Source organism: Drosophila albomicans, chromosome X (genome assembly GCF_009650485.2).
Source record: "Drosophila albomicans strain 15112-1751.03 chromosome X, ASM965048v2, whole genome shotgun sequence".
NCBI lineage: Eukaryota > Metazoa > Arthropoda > Insecta > Diptera > Drosophilidae > Drosophila > Drosophila albomicans.
The window spans coordinates 30,679,163-30,699,952 of NC_047627.2; the positions used below are offsets into that span (position 1 = coordinate 30,679,163).

General features: G+C 41.1%; 3 protein-coding genes across 3 annotated transcripts; 2 read left to right on the plus strand and 1 right to left on the minus strand.

Annotated features, from left to right (window-relative positions):
- The first annotated feature begins 210 nt into the window (after positions 1 to 210).
- LOC117578227 (myb-binding protein 1A) lies at positions 211 to 4,960 on the plus strand. The gene is made up of 4 exons (XM_034263605.2): positions 211 to 638; positions 704 to 1,075; positions 1,134 to 2,423; positions 3,059 to 4,960. Exons 1-4 carry the CDS (start codon positions 333 to 335, stop codon positions 4,418 to 4,420), a joined length of 3,330 nt encoding a protein of 1,109 aa, XP_034119496.1. The 5' UTR covers positions 211 to 332; the 3' UTR covers positions 4,421 to 4,960.
- Positions 4,961 to 5,671: 711 nt separating this feature from the next.
- LOC117578228 (caspase-8) lies at positions 5,672 to 8,295 on the minus strand. The gene is made up of 5 exons (XM_034263606.2): positions 7,993 to 8,295; positions 7,148 to 7,936; positions 6,453 to 6,803; positions 6,231 to 6,385; positions 5,672 to 5,839 (listed from the first exon to the last, which is right to left on the minus strand). The coding sequence occupies exons 1-5, from the start codon at positions 8,065 to 8,067 to the stop codon at positions 5,692 to 5,694; spliced, it is 1,518 nt and encodes a 505-aa protein (XP_034119497.1). The 5' UTR covers positions 8,068 to 8,295; the 3' UTR covers positions 5,672 to 5,691.
- Positions 8,296 to 8,457: 162 nt separating this feature from the next.
- On the plus strand, positions 8,458 to 20,679 carry LOC117578226 (protein suppressor of sable). The gene is given in 8 exon segments (XM_052008562.1): positions 8,458 to 8,546; positions 11,429 to 11,786; positions 11,864 to 12,210; positions 13,736 to 14,632; positions 14,715 to 14,744; positions 14,747 to 15,243; positions 16,042 to 16,184; positions 17,957 to 20,679. Coding segments are annotated over 8 exon segments (4,497 nt in total). The 5' UTR covers positions 8,458 to 8,537; the 3' UTR covers positions 20,173 to 20,679.
- Positions 20,680 to 20,790: the final 111 nt, after the last annotated feature.

The following is a 20,790-nucleotide window of genomic DNA, read 5'->3' on the forward strand; positions in this document are numbered from 1 at the left end:
TTGCATGCTTAAAATTAACTATGTTTGCATGCTTAAAATTAACTACGAGACAGTCTTTGAAGTGTATTTAAATATATTATTATAACTATGCTCAAAAACACTATTGTTGAATTCATTTATTTATTTGGTATATTTTCAAATCGGCCACACTGCGCGCTGCACAGAGCTTATCGATTAAAGGTAACACACTTCTGCACGCGGTCACGTTGTGTCGATAGTCAGGCAACAAAAATAATCAAAAACCGATTACTCTTCTGTAAAACGTGCTCCACGGGTTTGAAGTGTCAATAACAATATTTCAGTTAATTTGTTTTTTTGTTTTGCATTGAGTGATGGCTAACAGTAAAACTAAGCTTGCCAATGGCGGCAAGAAACGCAAACCACAAGCCGAAAAGGAGAATCAAAAGCCGCAACACAATGAAACCGAGTTGCCCGCCAAGAAGGCGAAACGTGAAGTCAAAAACGAAACCGAGGATGCGGCACCCAACAATGCTGTAAAGAAGATCGATGCCAGCCACATTAATAAGGGCATCTTTAAGATCTTTGCCAAGCTGCAGGAGACATCAAAGTTGGCAAATGTGGATAAACATGTGGGCGAAATGATTGCACTGCTCACCAACGAAACCGACGACGACGCGGTAAGAATTCATTCTCTCGCTCTATATTGCTATCTTTATCTAATGCGCTCACGTGTCGCTTGCAGCGTTTGGCTACCTGTGCCTATGCCTTAAAGCGCTTGGTGCGCTGCACCGGCGCGGATGACATGCAATCCGTTGCATTAAGTGCCTGCCAAATACATCGCATTCTGCGCCAAGTGCCGCACATCGATCCTTTGGAGCTGCTTGCCACACTGAAGCGCGAGTTGCACGTTAGCAGCCAGTCAAAGGCCAAGGAGGAATCGCTCGCTGGTGTCGGACAATTAATCACTGTGATGGCCATCTTGCAGAGTCAACATTTCGAGAAACCCTCGAAGGAATTGATTGAACAAATCTATCCGCTGTTGATCTCCAATCTCAAGGGACGCGAATATCTGGTCAACATGTGTGTGGACATTATGACCGAGTCCTTTCAGCAGGTGAGTGATGCGAAGAAACAAAAAAAGAAGACTTCATAACATTTGTTTAACTTGACAGCTGAGCCCAAAGCTCTTTGAGGCACACGTTTGGCCGCTGCTGCAGCTGGAGCTGAACAAACCGTTGAGCGCCTTGAAGTTGCCACAATGCGATTTGCTCCTCGCCATTCACTTACTGTATCCTAAGCTGCTCTCACGCAAACAACTCGAGTCGAGTCTGTGGCGCAATCAGCCACAATATGCGCAACTTTTCGACTTGTATTTGAACAACTCGGCGATACCCAGCGATGATGTCTGCACGCGTTTGGCCAAATTTGTGTCCCACAAAGCGAACGGAGAGCTCTACAAAACATTTGTGCAGCATGTGGAATCGCAGTTGCCACTGCGCCACAACACAGCGAAAGGTTTTGTGATCCGCACCTTGGCCTATGTCCTCATCCACTCGGCGGATGGCAACAGCGAACTGTTCTCGCCATCGTTGATACAAATGCTGATCCAAGAACTGGCCACAGCCAGGCAATTGAAGCCGAGCGAGAAAGTGAAACCTTCGCAGCTGCAACTACGTGAGATTTGCCTGGAATTCGAGCACACACTGCTGCTCAGCTTTGAGCATCATCTGCAACAGGATGCCAGCAAAGTGAAATTGTTGCGCTCGCTGCTCGACGTCGAGCTACAGCTGGACAGCGTCACCCAGACGCCGCGCATCACGAGCCAACTGCTTGGCCAACTGAACGCCGAGGGCGTTAAGGAAATGCTGCAATTCTATAGCCAGAAATTGATCAATGCCAACGAGGAGCTGTACAAAATGCATGGCGAACATTGCCTCAAGCAGCTGCAACAGTTGCTGTTCAATCCCAAGCTAACGGAGCCCAAGGAACACTTGAACTTGATACTGCTCACGGCGAGTTTCCATGTCAACGAAAGCGGCGTCGCTTGCGAGCCAAAGGAGGCATCTGCCTTCAGTCGCCAGAGTGCGGCACGTTGCGAGGAAATCCTCTACAGTTATTTGCTGCGCAAGCCAAGCAAGAGTGTCGATCTATTGACCACGCTGGTGGACAGACTACGCAGCACTCTGCAGGCGCTGAACGCGTTGCTGGAGCAGCAAGACGAGTCAAAGGTGCGCGCTAAGCTGACGCCAGAGTTGAAACAGGCTTGGCTCAAGATCAAGCAGCTGCTGCTCAACGAGAAGGCGAACAGCAAATCGACAACATCAAGCATATCTTCGGCCTTTGATGCATTAATACTCTGCTTGGGATTAAGCATTTATACGCCCAACTGCAGTGCGCCCATCGAGCTACTGAACGATTTGTTTATCTGCAAGGAGAATGCACTGAAAGCCACCAAAAAGAAGGTGAGAATAGTTTGCCATATTTAAGGAAATTTGGGGAGATTATTTATGATTATTTATATAGAACCGATTATGAATTATACTGCTTACTTTTAAGAGATTCTGAGTGATTATTTATATAGAACATTTTATGGATGTTTTCTGTAAATAAGCACTATAATCCATAATCGGTTCTATATAAATAAATCATTAATTCTTAAACGAAATGAATTATATCTAAATCATTTCATCAATTGGAATACAATATTTTGATTATTTAGGCATATTTCATTAATTTATTTGTTGTTGAAGTTCAAGTTGTTTTTAACTTAATTAACTTGGCATCAATTTTTAAATAGCTTCAACCGAAATTGAAAGTATATACAAATTCCATCTTTTATATTATTTAGACTACGTTTTTATATACGCTACCCATAGGTTAGTAGGATACTCACTACACTGTAGCTTTCTTACTTGTTCTATTATAGAAATTGATTAAATAGATGAAGAGACAATAATTAATAAATAGGATAAACTGAAAATTGATGAATCTCTATTGTTAAGACACAAAAATATGAATAATCGTAACTGAAGTTTTAACAAACAAACATTTAGAATACAATTTGCGATCCCTGGTAACTCTTCCGTTTATTTTGCAGGGCAAAGAGGAGATGAAGTGGCAGGATGTGTTGACGGATCTGCTGCTGCAGTTGCTCGTGCAAAAAGGACACTTTTGGCGTGAGCTTGTCAATGCTGCTGGCGGCGCTTTGATGCCGCAGCTGAACCGCGACAATCTGGAGCAGCTGCTGGTTGTGCTGGACATGAGCAAGAATCCGCTGGGCGACAAGCAGGATGACGAAGACGACGCCGAAGGTGATGAGGAAGCGGACGACGATGAAGATGAAGACGAACAGTCCAGCGATGATGAGGATGACGACAATGATGATGATGAGGAAGATGATGACGCAGAGGAGGAGGAGGATGAAGAAGAGGACGATGATGAAGAAGGCGCCACCAATCTGGAGCTGATCCGTGAGAATGTTCGCAAAGCATTGCTCGCCGAGAACAACAACGATGGCGACGACGACATGAACGATGCCAGCAGCGTGGACTGGAATGATGTGGACGAAGCCGAAGGCGAACGTCTTAATTTAGCACTCGAGCAAGCTTTTCAATCCTTCAAGCCAAAGGGTGGCAGTGGAGGACAGGGCAAAAAGGCAAAGAACAAGCAACAAACGAAATCGGAACGCATCAATGCCACAACGTTGCTGCATTTCCGTGTGCGTGTGCTCGATCTGGTCGAATTGTACATCCAAAAACAACCGGAGATGGAGTCGCTACTCGATGCCTTGATAAGCGTCTTTTATGTGTACGAATTCTGCAGCAACAGCGCCGACAAAAGTCAACAATCTTTGGCCGAGGCCAGTAAGAAATTATTGCGCAAATTCCTCAACCAAAAGATGAGCTTCGATTCATCGCAATCGATCGATAAACAAGCCATTGTCGATGCCATCGAACTGTTCATCAAGCCGGAGCAAGTGGAGGATCCAAAGAAGTCACAGAAACCACAACAGAAACAGCAACCAATCAATGCCAAGAAGAAGGGCGACGTCGCCGAGTGGCGCAACAAATGTGTCGCTTATTTGGTCAGTCAATTCGATGAGTCCGATGCCACAAAGACTCCCGTCTGGTCGCTGCTTCAATGCTACTTAGCGGATTGGGCCGAACGTCGCAACAGTCCGCATTCGTTGGCCAGCTTCGATGCTATTCTCCAATCCCAGTGGAAGGGAATTCCTCAGTTGGCCGCCAGTTTAGCTGCGTTGCTTAAAGGGAAATTGCGGAATTTCCGTCGCCAGCAGATTCTCGAGTTGCTGGTGAAGCACAGTCGTCGCATTGCCAATGCGTTGACCAAGGAACAACGCGATGAACTGATCGAGACGCTGACGAATTACAAGGCTGTGGGCCAAAAGGATGGAAATCTGCGCACCAAGCTTCTGAAACAGCTGCAGCCCAACAAATAGATTAGAACTTGAGGGGGAATAATTAATGCACACTCTTTTTTTGTTTTGGGCGGGAAAACATTTAGTTATAAGTGACGAAAGTGAGAGAAGAGTAAACGCAATTGAAGTACACAAATAATGTATAATTCCGACAGAGATATGAATTGATAGATTAATGTGGCTCAATCTCAATTCCGACAGAGACAGAGCTACAGACATTTGTATTCCGCAACTCTTCTAAACGCTCATTTACCATCAGATTTCCAAGTTGTAGATGTGTATTAATTGTAATTAATCTATTCTAATATTGTACACATTTGCTGCTCATTTATTTGCAACATGTAAAAGAATTGTATTTTATTTACAACTGCCAATAAATGAGCAACAATTTAACACACAAAATTATTCCTACGCATAATTCTAAAATGAGTTTTAAAAAGGAATTTCTTTTTATATTTAATTACACTTGAGCAAAAACGAAATATACAATTAATGTATAAATACAAAAAGAGTTTTCTCTGTATTCCAATTTTTTTAAAGCTCTAAAATATTATACTAAATTTCTTCTGCAGCTGATGAATGAGAGCATCGAATTTTACTACAGTGGATCATAGATTATTTCAACCATTATACTTTCAATCATACTGGTCAATTATTATATCACTAAGCGAGGTACTCAATTTATTTCAATGCAGGATTTTAAACTTAATACTTCATTTATATTCTCACTTGTTGTTTACTATATAAAATAATTGAAAAAAAAAAACGAACAAGCTTCCACAACTTATTTGAAGAAACATCTTTACAGCTGTGCAATGATCAGCTTCTTACAAAAATAACGGTTCTTTATTGATCTATTGCTTTGCATATAGTATTCGCAATGTTTAGAAGTTGCATTTTCGACATATCAAGCATTAGATGGGAGTAATAAAGTAATATATCTTAAGAAAATTCAATATCTCTTAGTTTGGCCACTATAATTATTTAAAGTTGTCGCTCGATAGTGATTTAAATATGCCCTGATCCACAGTATTTTGCATATTAATTGTTCGATCTTCAATTTGAATTTTACAATATTCTGCAATTTGATTTGAATCTTAATAGCTCATGGCTGTAAATTGTAAATTGACACTTTAAATTATATCGATGAATGAACAAAACTCACATTCACTTGCAACAACTGATGGTAAATGAGCAACAGCTTCTTACAACAGTCATCAAATAGTAAAATACTTAATACAATACATTAAAATACAGAGTACAAAATAACAATTTTATAACACATATAGAGTTTATTTATTTAGCACAGTGTTGCGGGCTGGTAGAAAAACCTTTTGTCGCAGCGTGCTGCTTAAAAGTGGAACCATTTGCTGATCCTTGTCGCCTCGCTTCTCGCTCACCTTTCCAATGGTCGTCGTCAAGATTTCAAGCACATGATCGCTGCAAGCATAAAAGAAGCACAATTTTAAACAAAGCTAATGAAATCTTAAAACTGGCTTCAAGAAATGGTTTCTTGAATTGTTTTTAAAAACTTTTGGGTGTGTGAATTGAGTAACAAATTAGATTCTAGTTTAAATATAGTTTAGGTACCATTAGCGCTTGAAAGAAAGTATTTCTCGTATTTCTTTTCATACACATATTAGTTTCTAGTTTAAACTTAGTTTATCTACGCTTAACTCTTATAAGTATATCCCGTGTAATCTTTGTTATCTAGGGCATATAGACAGATGCAAAAACAATGAGTGTAACAACAATTGTAAATGATTAGATGGCTTCTTCTGTCAAACTTATTATATCCTTCTACCCTCCAGCTAATGAGTGCTGTGCTTACTTGTCGGCATGCTCACGGACCGTCTCGCATAGTGTCTGAATGAACCAGCTGCCGTTGAGGCTGTGTCGCAGCGCCACATAGCCGGGCACCGTTGACATGGCCACCACCATGTTGCCCAGCTGATTGACCGGCATTCGACCAGCATTCACATCGCGCTACAAAAGAAACAACAAAAATGTAGTATAATTCTAGAATAGTTCTGATAAGAAGAACGGCAGTTACAGTTTGTTTGTTCTTCTCGTTCTGCTGACACGCCTGGATGATGAGCAACTTGGGCGTCTCGTTAAGATTCTTATCCGCACAGAGCACCCACTGCAAATCAATGATGCTCAATGGAATGCTATCGCAGCCGTAGACGGCGCCCTCGAAGCCATGCGACAAGATGCATACAATCAATGAATCTCGCATCATCGACCGATCGCAGACACTGCGTATTAATTCCAACATCGTCAGATGATCGACATTATCGTGTGATTCGACGCTGTAGCCGAGAGCCGAGAATACTTCGGTCAACCGCCTTTTATCCACATCGGTGCCTTCGCGTTTGCGCAGACTTTCAGTTGGCAACAAATGCTGCAAGTGTATACAAATTATAATTAGAGCAATCATATTTTGAATATTGGCGCGCGGCTTTCTAAGCCAAGCAGTGTGACCGCAACTTGAGCGTGAACATATACCACAGTCACCATCAATAAATATACCAGGTGCTTTCGCTAATTGAATTGTATTAACTGACATTGCAAGCTGCCATAGATTAACGAGAAATGCATACATATGTAATTCATTAGTATTCAATTATTCAGCTGCATTTGTGAGCCAGCTGTCGATAAGCGATGAACGCATATCAATTGGTATTAAAAATACGACAACGCAATCTGCATTCTTAAGCTGGCTATCGATAAACGATTGCTACTTACGCGAAATTCCTCATCGACATTCCGATGAAAAGTTTGCTGATTGATGATCAACAAAATGCCAGCGTTCTCTTGCCGCACCCGCTTAGCAGACTGCAATGCTATCGGATTGCTGGCATTGGCATTGCTCCTAGCAGCGGGCTGCACCACACTAGTTGGTTGCTCTGGCTCTGCATCCGATTCACACTTAATGTACTCTTGGGCGCTGGCATTTGAGTTGTAGGTTTGAATGAGCAGCGTGGCAAACTGATGCATGTCGTGGAACTTGAAATACTCGATCAGCAGTTGCACATCGCTGCCAATGGTTTCGATGTCGCCCAGACGTATATGTCGCCGTGTCAGCCAATCCAACATAAAGATCTCCAAATATTCCAAATCATAGAAACGCAACGGTTCCCCAATATCACCTTCGTTGCGTTGTCGCGCCAACTTCTCATTGATGTCCAAGACGAGGCGGCCACTTTGTGCCACTGTCAGGCGTTCACAGATCACATACAGAGCCTTGAGCATTGGATGCACATGCAGAGAAATTTCCGAAATATGTGGCAAATACCGCAGACGCAGCTGCTCCCAATTCAATCCCAATTTGCGTAGCACACGGCGTGCATTGATGATGCACAGCGCCTCGACGAGATGAGAACGCCAGCTGCCGGGATTCGCATGCGCATAGAGACGCAAGAGATCGCTATTGAGCTGCTCCTCGGGCGGCGATCGCACCAGCGTCAATAGCTTTTGCAGTATGAACGAGGCATGCGAATGTTGTACTCCAAAAAGCAGAAACGATAGCGAAACCTGATAAGCGAAAAACTAGATTACAAAGGAATCGTATTTTACGATCATTGTTTTACTTTCTGGGCAAAGTTGAGATCCAGTTCTACAGACGGTAAATCATCCAATTCTATGTTGTCCAGTTCTTCTTGCATTTTTGTTCTTGTCTTAATTTAGGGGAAGTCCAGAAATATTACAACTTTACAATTGCTTCTGATGTCGATCCACTAACACTTCACTTAACACTTTAGCAATTACGCTGTCTATGTGCACTAATTTAACAATTGACTAAAAATTAAAATTACAAAAAATTAAGAAAAACAAAACTAAATATTAAAAATTGTAAACAAACTCGCGATCGGAATGTGACCGTTTGGTAAACTTGTGCAACTGCTGTGCTCGCCTCTCAGGTCACATTGTTTATCGATTGCTCATGTTGTCGTTGGCTTTGACATTTACTTCAAAACCAAATTTGTTCAACTTTTCCAAGTTGGCTTTCATTTTAATGCTCATCAGAATTGTATTTTCATGGAAAGCAGTCAGAACGAAGCATTAAATATAATTGGCTTATCACAATAAAAAAATACGTATAACAATTACATTTTCAAACAGTGGTCAACAAAATATGCGTAAGGTAAGATAATGAATGGCCAAATGCTGACCACCACCCCCTTCTAATATCAATCAATATATATGTAGGCATTTAAAAAATTTCATAAAAAATTATTTTATTTAATTTGCTTGCAAATAATTATCGACATCGGTACCGTTCATGTGGTTACCACACAGCTGCACTGACCCAGGGTTGCTTTCAGTGGCGTTCAGAAATATCTGAGCGCTGCACAACAGCTCCGACAATTAAAATGAATTTGGCATGAAAATGCGCAAAATTAAAAATTACACTAATTTGAATAATATATATGTATTTAAAAAAAAGGGTACATTTTGGAAATGAACATGCAGCGGTCTTAACAGATGTATGATGGGCAAAGAAAATATGGCGCGTATTCAAAATGCGCTGCATGCATCGAGAAACTCACCACATCGAAAGCATCCCTGATATTTGTTTGTGTGCAGTCAGTAAACGATGTCTATCATGGTTGCCATTTTCTCAACTCATTCAAGTAGATATTGTTGAATTGTTAACAACGCTCATGTTGACGAGTTTTTAATTATTTAATGTATATTTGTTATATATTCTGTCTATGAGCGAAACAGAGAGAAAGGGACAGACATATACAGAGGCCAGGGCCACAGTCAGAAGAGAGAAAGAGAGCGACAGCTTGCATATATATTGTATAAACAACAAAAAAGAACAACTAAACCAAAAATTTCAACCGAAAACAACAAAAATACCAAGAAATATTATATATTTCTTATACATACGTATATATGCACCACACATGCATATATGCATGTTCAATGCATATGTGTATGTTGTGTGTGTCGCCATATGTGTATGTGTTGTTGTTTTCGTTGTATGTATGTATATGTGTAGTATGCCTGTATGCATAATATACCTTCACACATACTCGAGCATATGTACACACGCGCACACACACACGCATACATACATACATAGTATATGCATATCTATTCACCTACTGTACCACTTCACATTATGTAAGCAGCGGAAAAACAGCGACGCCAAAAAAGAAAAAACCAAGCAAAAGCGAAAAAAATGCAAAAAAAAAAAAACTATAACCAAAATATAACCAAGAAACAACGAGAATTGAACAGCAATGTTATAAATCATTAATAATTGTAATTTGTAAATGTTCCGTAACCACAAAAATGCCACGCCCACGCTCAAACCGTAAGAGAAATTGTTCCAACAAAATGAAAAACCAAAAAAAAAAAATGCACACAACGTTTTCCAACAATTTTCTACGTAAACTTCCAGACGAGTCTTCTGTTGTTGTTGTCGTTTTCCCAGTTGTTTTGTTTGTTAGCTACCACGCCCACTTCCCATTCAAAATTCTAAAACGGCGAAGGCAAAGCTCACACACCTACACGTACAAACACAGTACATTGCACACGCATACAAATGGTTTTTGCAAGGCAACAACAAAGAGACAATGCGACTATATACATGCGCACATACATACATACGTATGTATTTACATACGTACTATGTACATGCAAAAGAAAGCAAGCATGGTTTCAGCATGTGCAAAAGCTGCGCAGCTGTTGGCTTTTTTTTTTGCAATTCGTCGTGTGTCATGCTGGGCGTCGCATTACACACACACGCGCGCAATTAAATACCAAACTCACACACTTATACAAGTGAGCACTTAAATACCTAAATAACATACACACACACACAAACACAATGTATCATGTATTTCATACGAAACTTTCGCCCAGCGTGGCCCTGACAATTGTGGCAAAAGTTTGAAACGACTTGGAAATAACAAAGACAACAACAACAAACAGAAACAAATTCTACTACAGGCTACAAAGTGTAATAATATAATGTAAACATAACATGACAAATTCATAATGTATGTATCAACAAACAAAATATGCATTTCTTACAATTCAACATTTATTTTAGCAACATTACACGCTCATTTACACACACACACACATACGCACTCATACAGATCTGAAGACACGTATGTATGTATGTCACGCATATATGCTTTGCCCATGCGCGCAAGCGAGACAACATGACAGCTTGGTGGTCACACACAATGAGAGCACGCGAGAGCGTCCCATTCGATTGTGTATGCGTATGTGTGTGTGCTGTTTCTGTAGCTGTGTGTTTGCAAATGCCAAAAGAATTTCGTAAATTTCAATTATTTGTAATTTGTTCTCATATTTTCTTTCCCAAAACAAACAATATTGTGCTAAATACACAGACACTCACACATACATATGTATATATATGCAACGCTCCAAAAACACAGCAATAGTAGCGTGCGAGCGAGAAAACAATCGTGTGAGAGAGGGACGTTAACAGTGCACTGTTAAGCTGCGCTTCGCATTTTTTTTATGACAAAGCAAATTACTCTGAACAATTATTGCCAGCCTGCATTAAGTATTTGTTATTGTTATTTTTCGACGATTTTTTTTTGCTGTATTGTTGACACAGGTCATCATATCGAGCAACAAGTTGTTTTTGGTTTTAACAGCGCTATGTTAAGTGCAAGTGAATGAATAATAATGGAACAATTTCGCAACTTACATATATATCAAACAACAATATATAGAAAGGCCCTAATAATATAGTAGACGTATATACATATACATATTTGTATTTAAGGTGCGAGCGAGACAAAAGACAAGGTGTTTTGCTTGTTGGTTTATTGGGGCGGTTGTTGCTAAGGCAGCGCGCGTTAGCAACATGCTGCTTACCATGCGCCCCTTAACAACATTGTTGCTAACACAAATGCTGCACTGTGGTCCACAAGCATGTGAATCTTTATGCATATAATAGGAGAATAATATTGAAGTAGAGCTTTGAGTAAATCATATTAATTTAAACTCTGTAATTCCCTGTATTTACACCAGAATCGTCGAAAAAATCGTATTAGAAGAAGTCGCAACAGACGCGGTAAAATGTCTTCGATTGTGGCGCCGATCATAAATCTAGCCGATGATCTTGAGGATGGTGAGATCGATGATGATGACGAAGAGGAGGAGCCACAGAAATTGCCAAGAGAGCAATCACAGCAACAACAACTACAGCAACAACACCAACAGCAACAACAAAATAAACTAAACTCATCGAATGATGATGTTCAATTTGTGGGAACTGAGAAATTGCTACCAAACAGCCATCATGATGATGATGTTGTATTCCTTGGTCTGGCCAATGAATCATCCTCCGCTCTCGCCCCCAAATCCAAGAAACCACGCCCACTAGAAGGTACAACAACAAGAACAGCAACAATAACTCAGAAAGTTGAATCTTAATCATTATCTTTTTTTTTTTATGTATTTTAGATGATCATGCAGTAAGCATTGAGAATGCCATTGCCAAGGTGCTCAAACGAAGCGGCATTGAGCCGCCCATGCCACGAATCCACAATAACAACAACAGCAACAATAGCAGTAACAACAACAACAACAATGTGGGCAACACCAACATCAATATGAACAACAACAACAGCGATGCCGATGGCTCCATTTTGGCTGGCGATGTTGCAGCTTCATCTTCGTCTTCGGCAGCTGCAGCTGCAGCAGTGGGCAGCGATGCAACTCAACAGCAGGCGACACTGAGTCGGAGCAGCCGGCGACGCAAGCGCAAAAAGGAACGCGAACGCGAGCAGAAGAAGGACAAAGAGTATCAGGTAATTACTTAGGTCTGTCTTAAGTCCGAAATTCATGTTCCTTAGCCGTAGCCATGACCCTGAACTATGTATGACAGCTGAAAATGCGCTTAACCGGCCTATCGATTGTTATCGATAAGTCACGTAAAGCTTAGTACATGCTCTTGACTTGATCCTATGATTTATAAGTATTCCTAGTTGATCTCTTTTCAATTTGTCTTTTTCCTTATAGCTTTAACTGTTACCGATAATTATCGATAGTAAACACATATTGAATGGTCTTTCTCTATTTTGTAAAGTTAGTTTATGACTGCTTAGTGTATGCTCCTGACTTGATCTTAATTTATAATTATTCCTAGTTGACAAGTTCTCAATTTGCTTTTTTCCTCATAATTTTAACTGTTATTCATAATTATCGATAGTAAGCATATATTCAATGGAACCTCTGGACTTGGTTATTATTTGATTGCTATAGCTATAAATTTTTTTTAGACTGTTCTTACGATTTGTCTTGGCTTGGATGTAAATTGTCTACAAAATATTGATTATTATCGATAGTCATCAGTCACACTTTTTACTGCAATCTCTCTATATATCTTGAAACATTTTCTGGAGCCGCTTTTTGCAGTGAAACTTAATTTTTAATCGATAGTCTTTCAATATACATAAAATATCGTGTTTGTGATGCAGTTATCAATAATTATTGATAGTCTTTAATTATCTTTTATGAATGTGATCCATTCATGTGCTAGATACATCTCCTCTATGTGATTTAATACTCGGCATAAGTTTATTAACTGCCGATAGTTTCTAAATATCTCAATACTAAGTAACGATAATTATCGATAGTCGTTAAATTCAGTCTGTTAATAGTTCATATGTGTTCATCTCTTTGATACGATCTCAAGTCCATCCACTCTCCTATTGTGCTTTAATACTCAACAGAAGTTTAGTAACTATCGATAGCAATCGATGGAATTCACTCGTTTAATGGTTACCCCATAAGAATTACTTTTATTGGATCCGATCTCGATCCAGACCAACTTCCACACTCAACAGAAGTTTATTAACTATCTATAGCTATCGATAGTCGTTAAATTCACTCGTTTAATGGTTACCCCATAGGAATTACTTTTCTTGGATCCGATCTCGATTCAGATCCACTCTCCTATTGTGCCTTAATACTCAAAAGAAGTTTACTAACTATCGATAGCTATCGATGGTCGTTAAATTCACTTGTTTAATGGTTCCCCCATAAGAATTACTTTTTTTGGATCCGATCTCGATCCAGACCCACTTTCACACTTTGTGCCTTAATACTCAACAGAAGTTTACTAACTATCGATAGTTTTCGATAGTTGTTAAATTCACTCGTTTAATGGTTACCCCATAAGAATTACTTTTCTTGGATCCGATCTCGATCCAGATCCACTCTCACACTTTGTGCCTTAATACTCAACAGAAGTTTACTAACTATCGATAACTATCGATTGTTAAATGTCCCTTATTTATGTGATTCTCATCCGTTTCGTTTGATTTGCTTCAGAAACGCGCCCGTCGCGACTCAATGGACGAAGCCGGCGGCGCTGCCGCCAGTGACGAAATGGACATGGACGAGTACGAGATGATGAACGTGCGTGGCGGCAGTCCGCCGCCAGGTGGCGCACCCAGCGCCACACTAAATGCACCCGGTGGCAGTCGCTACAACAACAACGATTGGCCCGAAATGGGCGAAGCGGGCGCTGGTTACGATTCACCGCCGGACAACTACAGCAGCTACGATTCCTATTCGGACGATGAGCCGGGCAATGCGGGTGGAGCACCCGGAAGCGGTGGAGGTGGCGGCGTGGGCGGGGGACGACGTCGCCAGCGCAGGGAACGGGACAAGGAGCAACGCGGTGGGAGGAAGCGACGTGAACGCGATCGAGAACGCGATCGTGAACGCGAACTGTTGATGATGGATCGTCGTGGACACGATGGCGGCGGCGGGGGAGGCGGAGGCGGGATTAAGCGTAATCGTCGGGATTCGGGTGGGGATGAGAAGCCGCGGGAACCGCGCAAACTGGAGCTATGCAAATTCTATCTGAAGGATTGCTGTGCGAAGCGGGACAAGTGCAGTTACATGCACAAGGAGTTCCCATGTAAATATTACTACCTGGGCATGGATTGTTATGCCGGCGACGATTGTCTCTTCCATCACGGCGAACCGTTGTCCGAGCAGCTGCGCAACATACTCCTGAAGCACATGGAGACAGCGCCCAAGGAGATACTCGGTGACTTTAAGCGCATCTCACGCGATGTTGCGCTCTCCCAAATGACGCGACGTCACGAACAATTGTGCGAACAATATCACATGGAGAACAGTTGGATCACCTTGGCCAGCGCGGGACTCAGTCGACTCCAGGAGCAACAGCAGGCGGCGGCAGCGGCGGCGGCGGCCAAAGTGACCGCCAATCAAGCGGCAGCCATTGCAGCGGTCAGCGCCAATTTGCAACAAGTTGTGGCCGCTGCCAATGCGGCTGCAGCGGCAGCAGCAGGAGCCAACTCAGCAGCATCGGTTGCTGCCGCAGCTGGCGGTGGCAATGCGATACCATCGCTGCTCGATATGGTCATCAATCCGCCAACGAATCTGCATCATGGTGGAGGAGGCGGCGTCGGTGGCGATTCGAAGCCGGAGAAGAAACGCAAATCGCGTTGGGCTGAAAAGTCAGCGGCCAAAGCGGCAGCATCCACAACACCAACAGCAACAGTTGGAGTTGGAGCTGGAGCTTCTTCCTCGACAGGATCTGGCACTGTCATCACTTCCACTGCCAGCACAACAACACCGAAAGCCTTGCCTGCCCATCTCGATCTCGTCAATCTGACGCAGGTGCTGAGCGCTGAGCACATGGCCAAGCTGAATAAGCTGGGCATCAGCAATCTGGAGCAGATGCTCCAGGTGCCCTTCGGCCAGCTAACTGAGGCGGGACTCACGCTGCCCGAAATTGGCGAGATTCAGCGCAAGGCCGAGGAGGCGAAGCCCCAGGAAGCGGGAAGCACCACAGCGGCCGATAAGTGAGTAACCATCATTATTTAAGATAATTGCCAACAATTTTAGCTCAATTTAATGCATATGACTCACATTTTTTAATTTTAAGATAATTGCCAAAAAAGTTAACTTAATTTAATGCATCTAACTCACATTTTATAACTTAAGTGCAGCATTTTTAAGATAATTACCAAAAATGTGATGCATCTAAATCAAATTTTTAATTTAAGTGCAGCATTTTTAAGATAATTTCCAAAAATGCGAGCTTGATTTTTAAACTTTAAGATAATTGCTAAAAAAGTTAACTTAATTTAATGCATCTAATTCACATTTTTATCTTAGTCGAGCATTTTTAAAATAATTTATAAAAATGCGAGCTTAATTTAATGCATCTAAATCACATTTTTTGACTTGAAGATAATTGCCAAAAAAGTTAATTAAGTTAATTCTTATTCGCTTAGATATTTAGGACAAATCAATTGCAGTTAGTGACATCATTTCATTTCCGACATTATCGATAATAATTTACATTACTGCTTAATTATAAGACTTAGAAATTATGAGACTTTTGTTTAATTCTCAAATTTCAATTAGAAGAGTCTATCGAAATCTTGAAGCTTTAATGCATTGCACTTATCGCAAATTATTTTAATTTGCATCATTTTAACCTCAAATTTGTGTGTTTGCAATGAACAATTTGCAGTTAATCAGCACATAAGTTGACTCCTATATTTTTTTAAATACTTAAAGCAAATTCAAATTCAATTACAGTTAATAGCAAAGGTTTTGTGTCATGAACTCATTATTTAATTTGTTTTTTGCAGAAGCACTTCCAAAGCGGATCAGGATGTGAACACGTTGGCCAGCTCGTCGAATAGCAACAGCAACAGCAACAACGGCTTCATCATGGTCGACTACACACAGTATCTGAAGGATGCCCATGTCAGCTTCCCCGGCAACGATCCGCGTAAGTTTCTTTCTATTATATTTAGTACAAAAATGCGTTTAGCGGCTTATTTAACTCGCTTAACGGCCACATTAATTATAAGTATAAAGAGGCAGATAAAATATTATTGTTACTTAGCTACTTTGCTTTTGCTTTTTATTATTATACTACATTTATTTAGCTTGGCTTAGCAGCATTTTTTTTTTATCTCATTTAATGGTCACACTCCACTAACTGAAAGATAAAATGCATTAAAAAATACGGGAGAATTAGGTTCCTTCACTTTAATTATTATTTCGGTGCTGTTAATGTTTTGCTTTATTGTTATTGATATTTTACTTTTAAAGTTGCTAAAATACTTTTTACTTTACCACTTGCATATTTTACTAATTTTATTTTTATTATTTTGTTGAAATAACGAATACAATTCCTTATTACAATGAGATGAGCAAGGCTTCCAGGCTATTTTTTACTCATTTTATTTGATAAAATTCGAAATACTTTAAAAGTAATCGATCCCAGAATATTTAATAATTTATTAGAACTTCAATATTTTATTTTCGAATAAGATAATATCGTCTATTAACTTTGAAATTTGCCAATAAAGTTGCTAAATGAGTTTGTATTCAGATTATCTTTGCTATTAAATTGTTTAAACGTGTTAAGCATATTATTATTGATTATTTATTGGCAGAGCAAAATATTTATTTAATAATTAGTGCCTTTTAATTATATTATCAATTTCACTTTTTGTGATTTGACCCCATTTTATAATTTATTCAGTATGCAGTTGCAAATTGAAGTTTATGGATAGTTGTTAAATTTTCTATTATAAAGTTTTATACTTACGTTTACTTCATACTTAATCTTATATTATACTTATACCTACTCCTATATTTATAATCTGCATTATAGTATACTTATACTCACCGTAACTCTTATAATTATACTCCCTCATATACTTATGCAAACCATTATATTATGGGTATACTTTCTATTCTATCTTATACTTATCTTATACTTATACTCACTCTTGCGCTTACACTAACTCTTATAATTATACTCCCTCATATACTTATGCAAACCCTTATATTATGCGTATACTTATATTCTATCTTATACTTATACCTACTCTTCCACTTACACTAACTCTTATAATTACTCTCGTATACTTATGTACATCCTTATACGATACCTATATTTATACTCGATCTTATACGTATACCTAATCTTATAAGTATAGTCTGCATTTTGGTCTTATACTAACTCTTATAATTATACTCCCTCATATACTTATGCAAACCCTTATATTATGCGTATACTTATATTCTATCTTATACTTATACCTACTCTTCCACTTACACTAACTCTTATAATTACACTCGTATATTTATGTACATCCTTATACTATACCTATATTTATACTCGATCTTATACGTATACCTAATCTTATAAGTATAGTCTGCATTTTGGTCTTATACTAACTCTTATAATTATACTCACTCATATACTTATGCTAACCCTTATACTTATATTCAATCTTATACGTATGCCTTCTCTTACACTGACTCTTATAATTACACTCGTATACTTATGTACATGCTTATACTATACCTATACTTATACTCGATCTTATACGTATACCTAAACTTATACGTATAGTCTGCATTCTAGTCTTATACTAACTCTTATGCTTATACTCGCTCTTATATAATACTTACGCACACCCTAACACTTATACACACTCTTATGCTTTTACTTATATTCCCTTATTTCTCTTTTATTCCCTTTAGTGGACGATGATCGGGAGGAAGATGAAGAGCAGTTGGTCATCGACGATGGCACCGAGGAGACGGACGAATCCGAATCGGAACCCAAGTCGAAGAAAAGCAAAAGCGCTGGCGACGAGGATGAAGAGAAGAAGGATGTGGAGAAAGAGGAGGAGATGCCGCCAATGCCATCGGTGTTCGATCTGCCCACATTCATGAGCAACATGCTCGGCCAGCAATCGACCAACCAATCGATCAACTCGCCCACAGAGCCAAGCCAAACCGAGACAGCAACATCGATAACAGAGGACAACAAGAAGGAGGAACGCGCTGCTTTCTATCGCGACATCATACGCAATCCCTTCAAGACGCACAGCGGCGATGCGGCCGACGATGGCTCCGCCGATGGCGATGGCGACAACTACAATTTCAAATACACCGATGCGAGCACCGCTTCCAATTCGAATTCGCGTTCGTTGACCCCGACGCCAACTCCTGAGCCGGGTTCGCAATCCCCCAAAGAGGATAAATTGCAACTGATTAGCTTGGAGGCTGGACCAAGTGCTGGCCTAGGCTTGGGCTCGACATCGATATACTCGCGTCTTTCCATGTACGACTACGATCCCGCAAAGGCGGCGCTCGAGGATGCGGCCCGTGTCTCGGACGCGCAACGTGAACGCGATCGGGACATCGATATGCGTTTGCCATTCGAACCGATGAAGCATTATTTGCCAGCGACCGAAATCGATGCGGCGATCTTCTCCCACATCCCCATACGCTGGCACATGCAAGAGGTGCTCGTGGAGCCGCCCAACTACAGCCAATTGCGTCAGCATGCCAGCCACAAGGAGCAGCGAGAGCTGCGTGATCCCCGACTGCGTCGCATCCTCGGCATGCCGGAGCTAACCGATGAGAGCACCGGCTCGGGTCTGGGCAGCAGTCACAGTGGCACCGCAACGCTCTCTGGGTCGGCTGGTGGCGATGCCCGGCGACGGGAGCGCAAGACGAGCAACTGCATCTCGTCACCGGATGCACACGAATCGACGCCCAGTTCACCGCCTCCGTCCATGCAACTGCCGGCTATGAATGTGCCGCCGCCGTCGTCGTCGTTGACGTTGTCGTCGAGTGGCGATGGAGGAGGAGGAGGAGGAGGAGGAGGAGGTGCTTCGGCATCAGGAGCTGCAACCACACGCAGCGATCCGCGTCGGGATCCACGACGTGCGCATTTAAATGCCGCCAGCTCCACGACAAGTGCGGGCTTCGGAGCGGCCTCCACCGCTTCGGGTGCGGCTGCAGTCGACAGCAGTCGGCAAATACTCGAGATACGCAATCTGCTGCAGAGCTCCAATTGGTACAAGCAGCTGGGCAGCAACAACAAGATCATGGTGAATCAACAGCTGGCGCTCGTGTTCACCGAACTGAAGAAGTTCCATCAGCAGGAGTCGAGCACGAAGATCTTCGACGTCAACTTCATCGTGAACAATCAGACGCTGCAGCAAATCTTCGCCAAGCTCCACATCTACATCGATGACAATGGGCTGGTGGTGCAACTGCCCGAGGAGCCGCCACAAAATGTGGCAACTGCCGCGGTGCCAGTGGTTCCCATCTTGCCGAACATGTCGCAGCCGCCACCGAATTTGGCGCAACTGTTGCGTCAACCGCCGCCGCAAGTGGCACGCGGCATGGTTGCTGGTGGCATGCCACCGTTCAATCAACCGCCACCTGGGCCACGCAACAACAACAACAATAATAACAACATCAACAGCAATGGTGGCAACCAGAACAACAGCAATAACAACAGCATACTCGGAATGCCGCCGAATGTGAATGTGAATGTGCCGAATGTGAATGTTATGGGCGGTGTGATGAGCAACAATCCATTCAATCCTTTCGCCGGCGGTGGCAACAACATGAATAACATGAACAACATGAACATGAACAATATGAACAACATGAACAGCATGGGCATGAATAGCATGAACAGCATGAATAACAGGAATATGGGCATGAATAATATGCCACCCAATATGGGCGGCATGAATAGCATGAATATGAACAACATGGCCATGAATAACATGGGAATGCCGCCGTTTAACAATGGCGCCAATGTGCCATTCAAAAACTTTGGCGGCCCTGGTAACAATAATAACAATGGCGGCGGTGGCAACAATCAGGGCCGTCAGCACTTTGCCGGCAACAATCGAAATCGCGGCAATGGTAATCGAAATCGAAACAACTAAAATAATGCTCACTCCCCCCTCCCAACACTCACACACACACACACACCCACACACATTACACAAACTTAATGAACTACACTAAGAGATGAAACGAACCCGTGTTAAACTTAGTTTTTTTTTAAGAATAGCTTTAACGGTTTTTTGCTATTTCGATCTACTTAAAAAAAAATCGGATTTGGACTGCTATGTAATTTGTATATTATCCTAATCTATAAATTTAATTGTTTTTTTTTTATATGTGTATATACACATACATGTATGATTATCTATAGATTATATATATAATATATATACAGACATAATTTTATTATTTTTTTTATTATAATGGATAAGTGAACTATAAACTCGGATATCGTCGCGCCTACGTACTGATTAACGAAAAACAAAAAGAAGAAATATGTAGTCGTAGTCGAAACTCAATTTGTATTTCACACTATGTGTAAGCTCTTAGCTAAGCAAACATTTGTAGACCTACGAAATAAAAGGATTGTGTTAAGTATTATTAACAACTTCGCATTTTACACGAAAATCGCAACAACCATTTTTACTAAACGACATGCGCTAACGGCTATTTGAGCTGTTATCAAAGCTGCCAGCTGCTCTGATAACAACCATCTG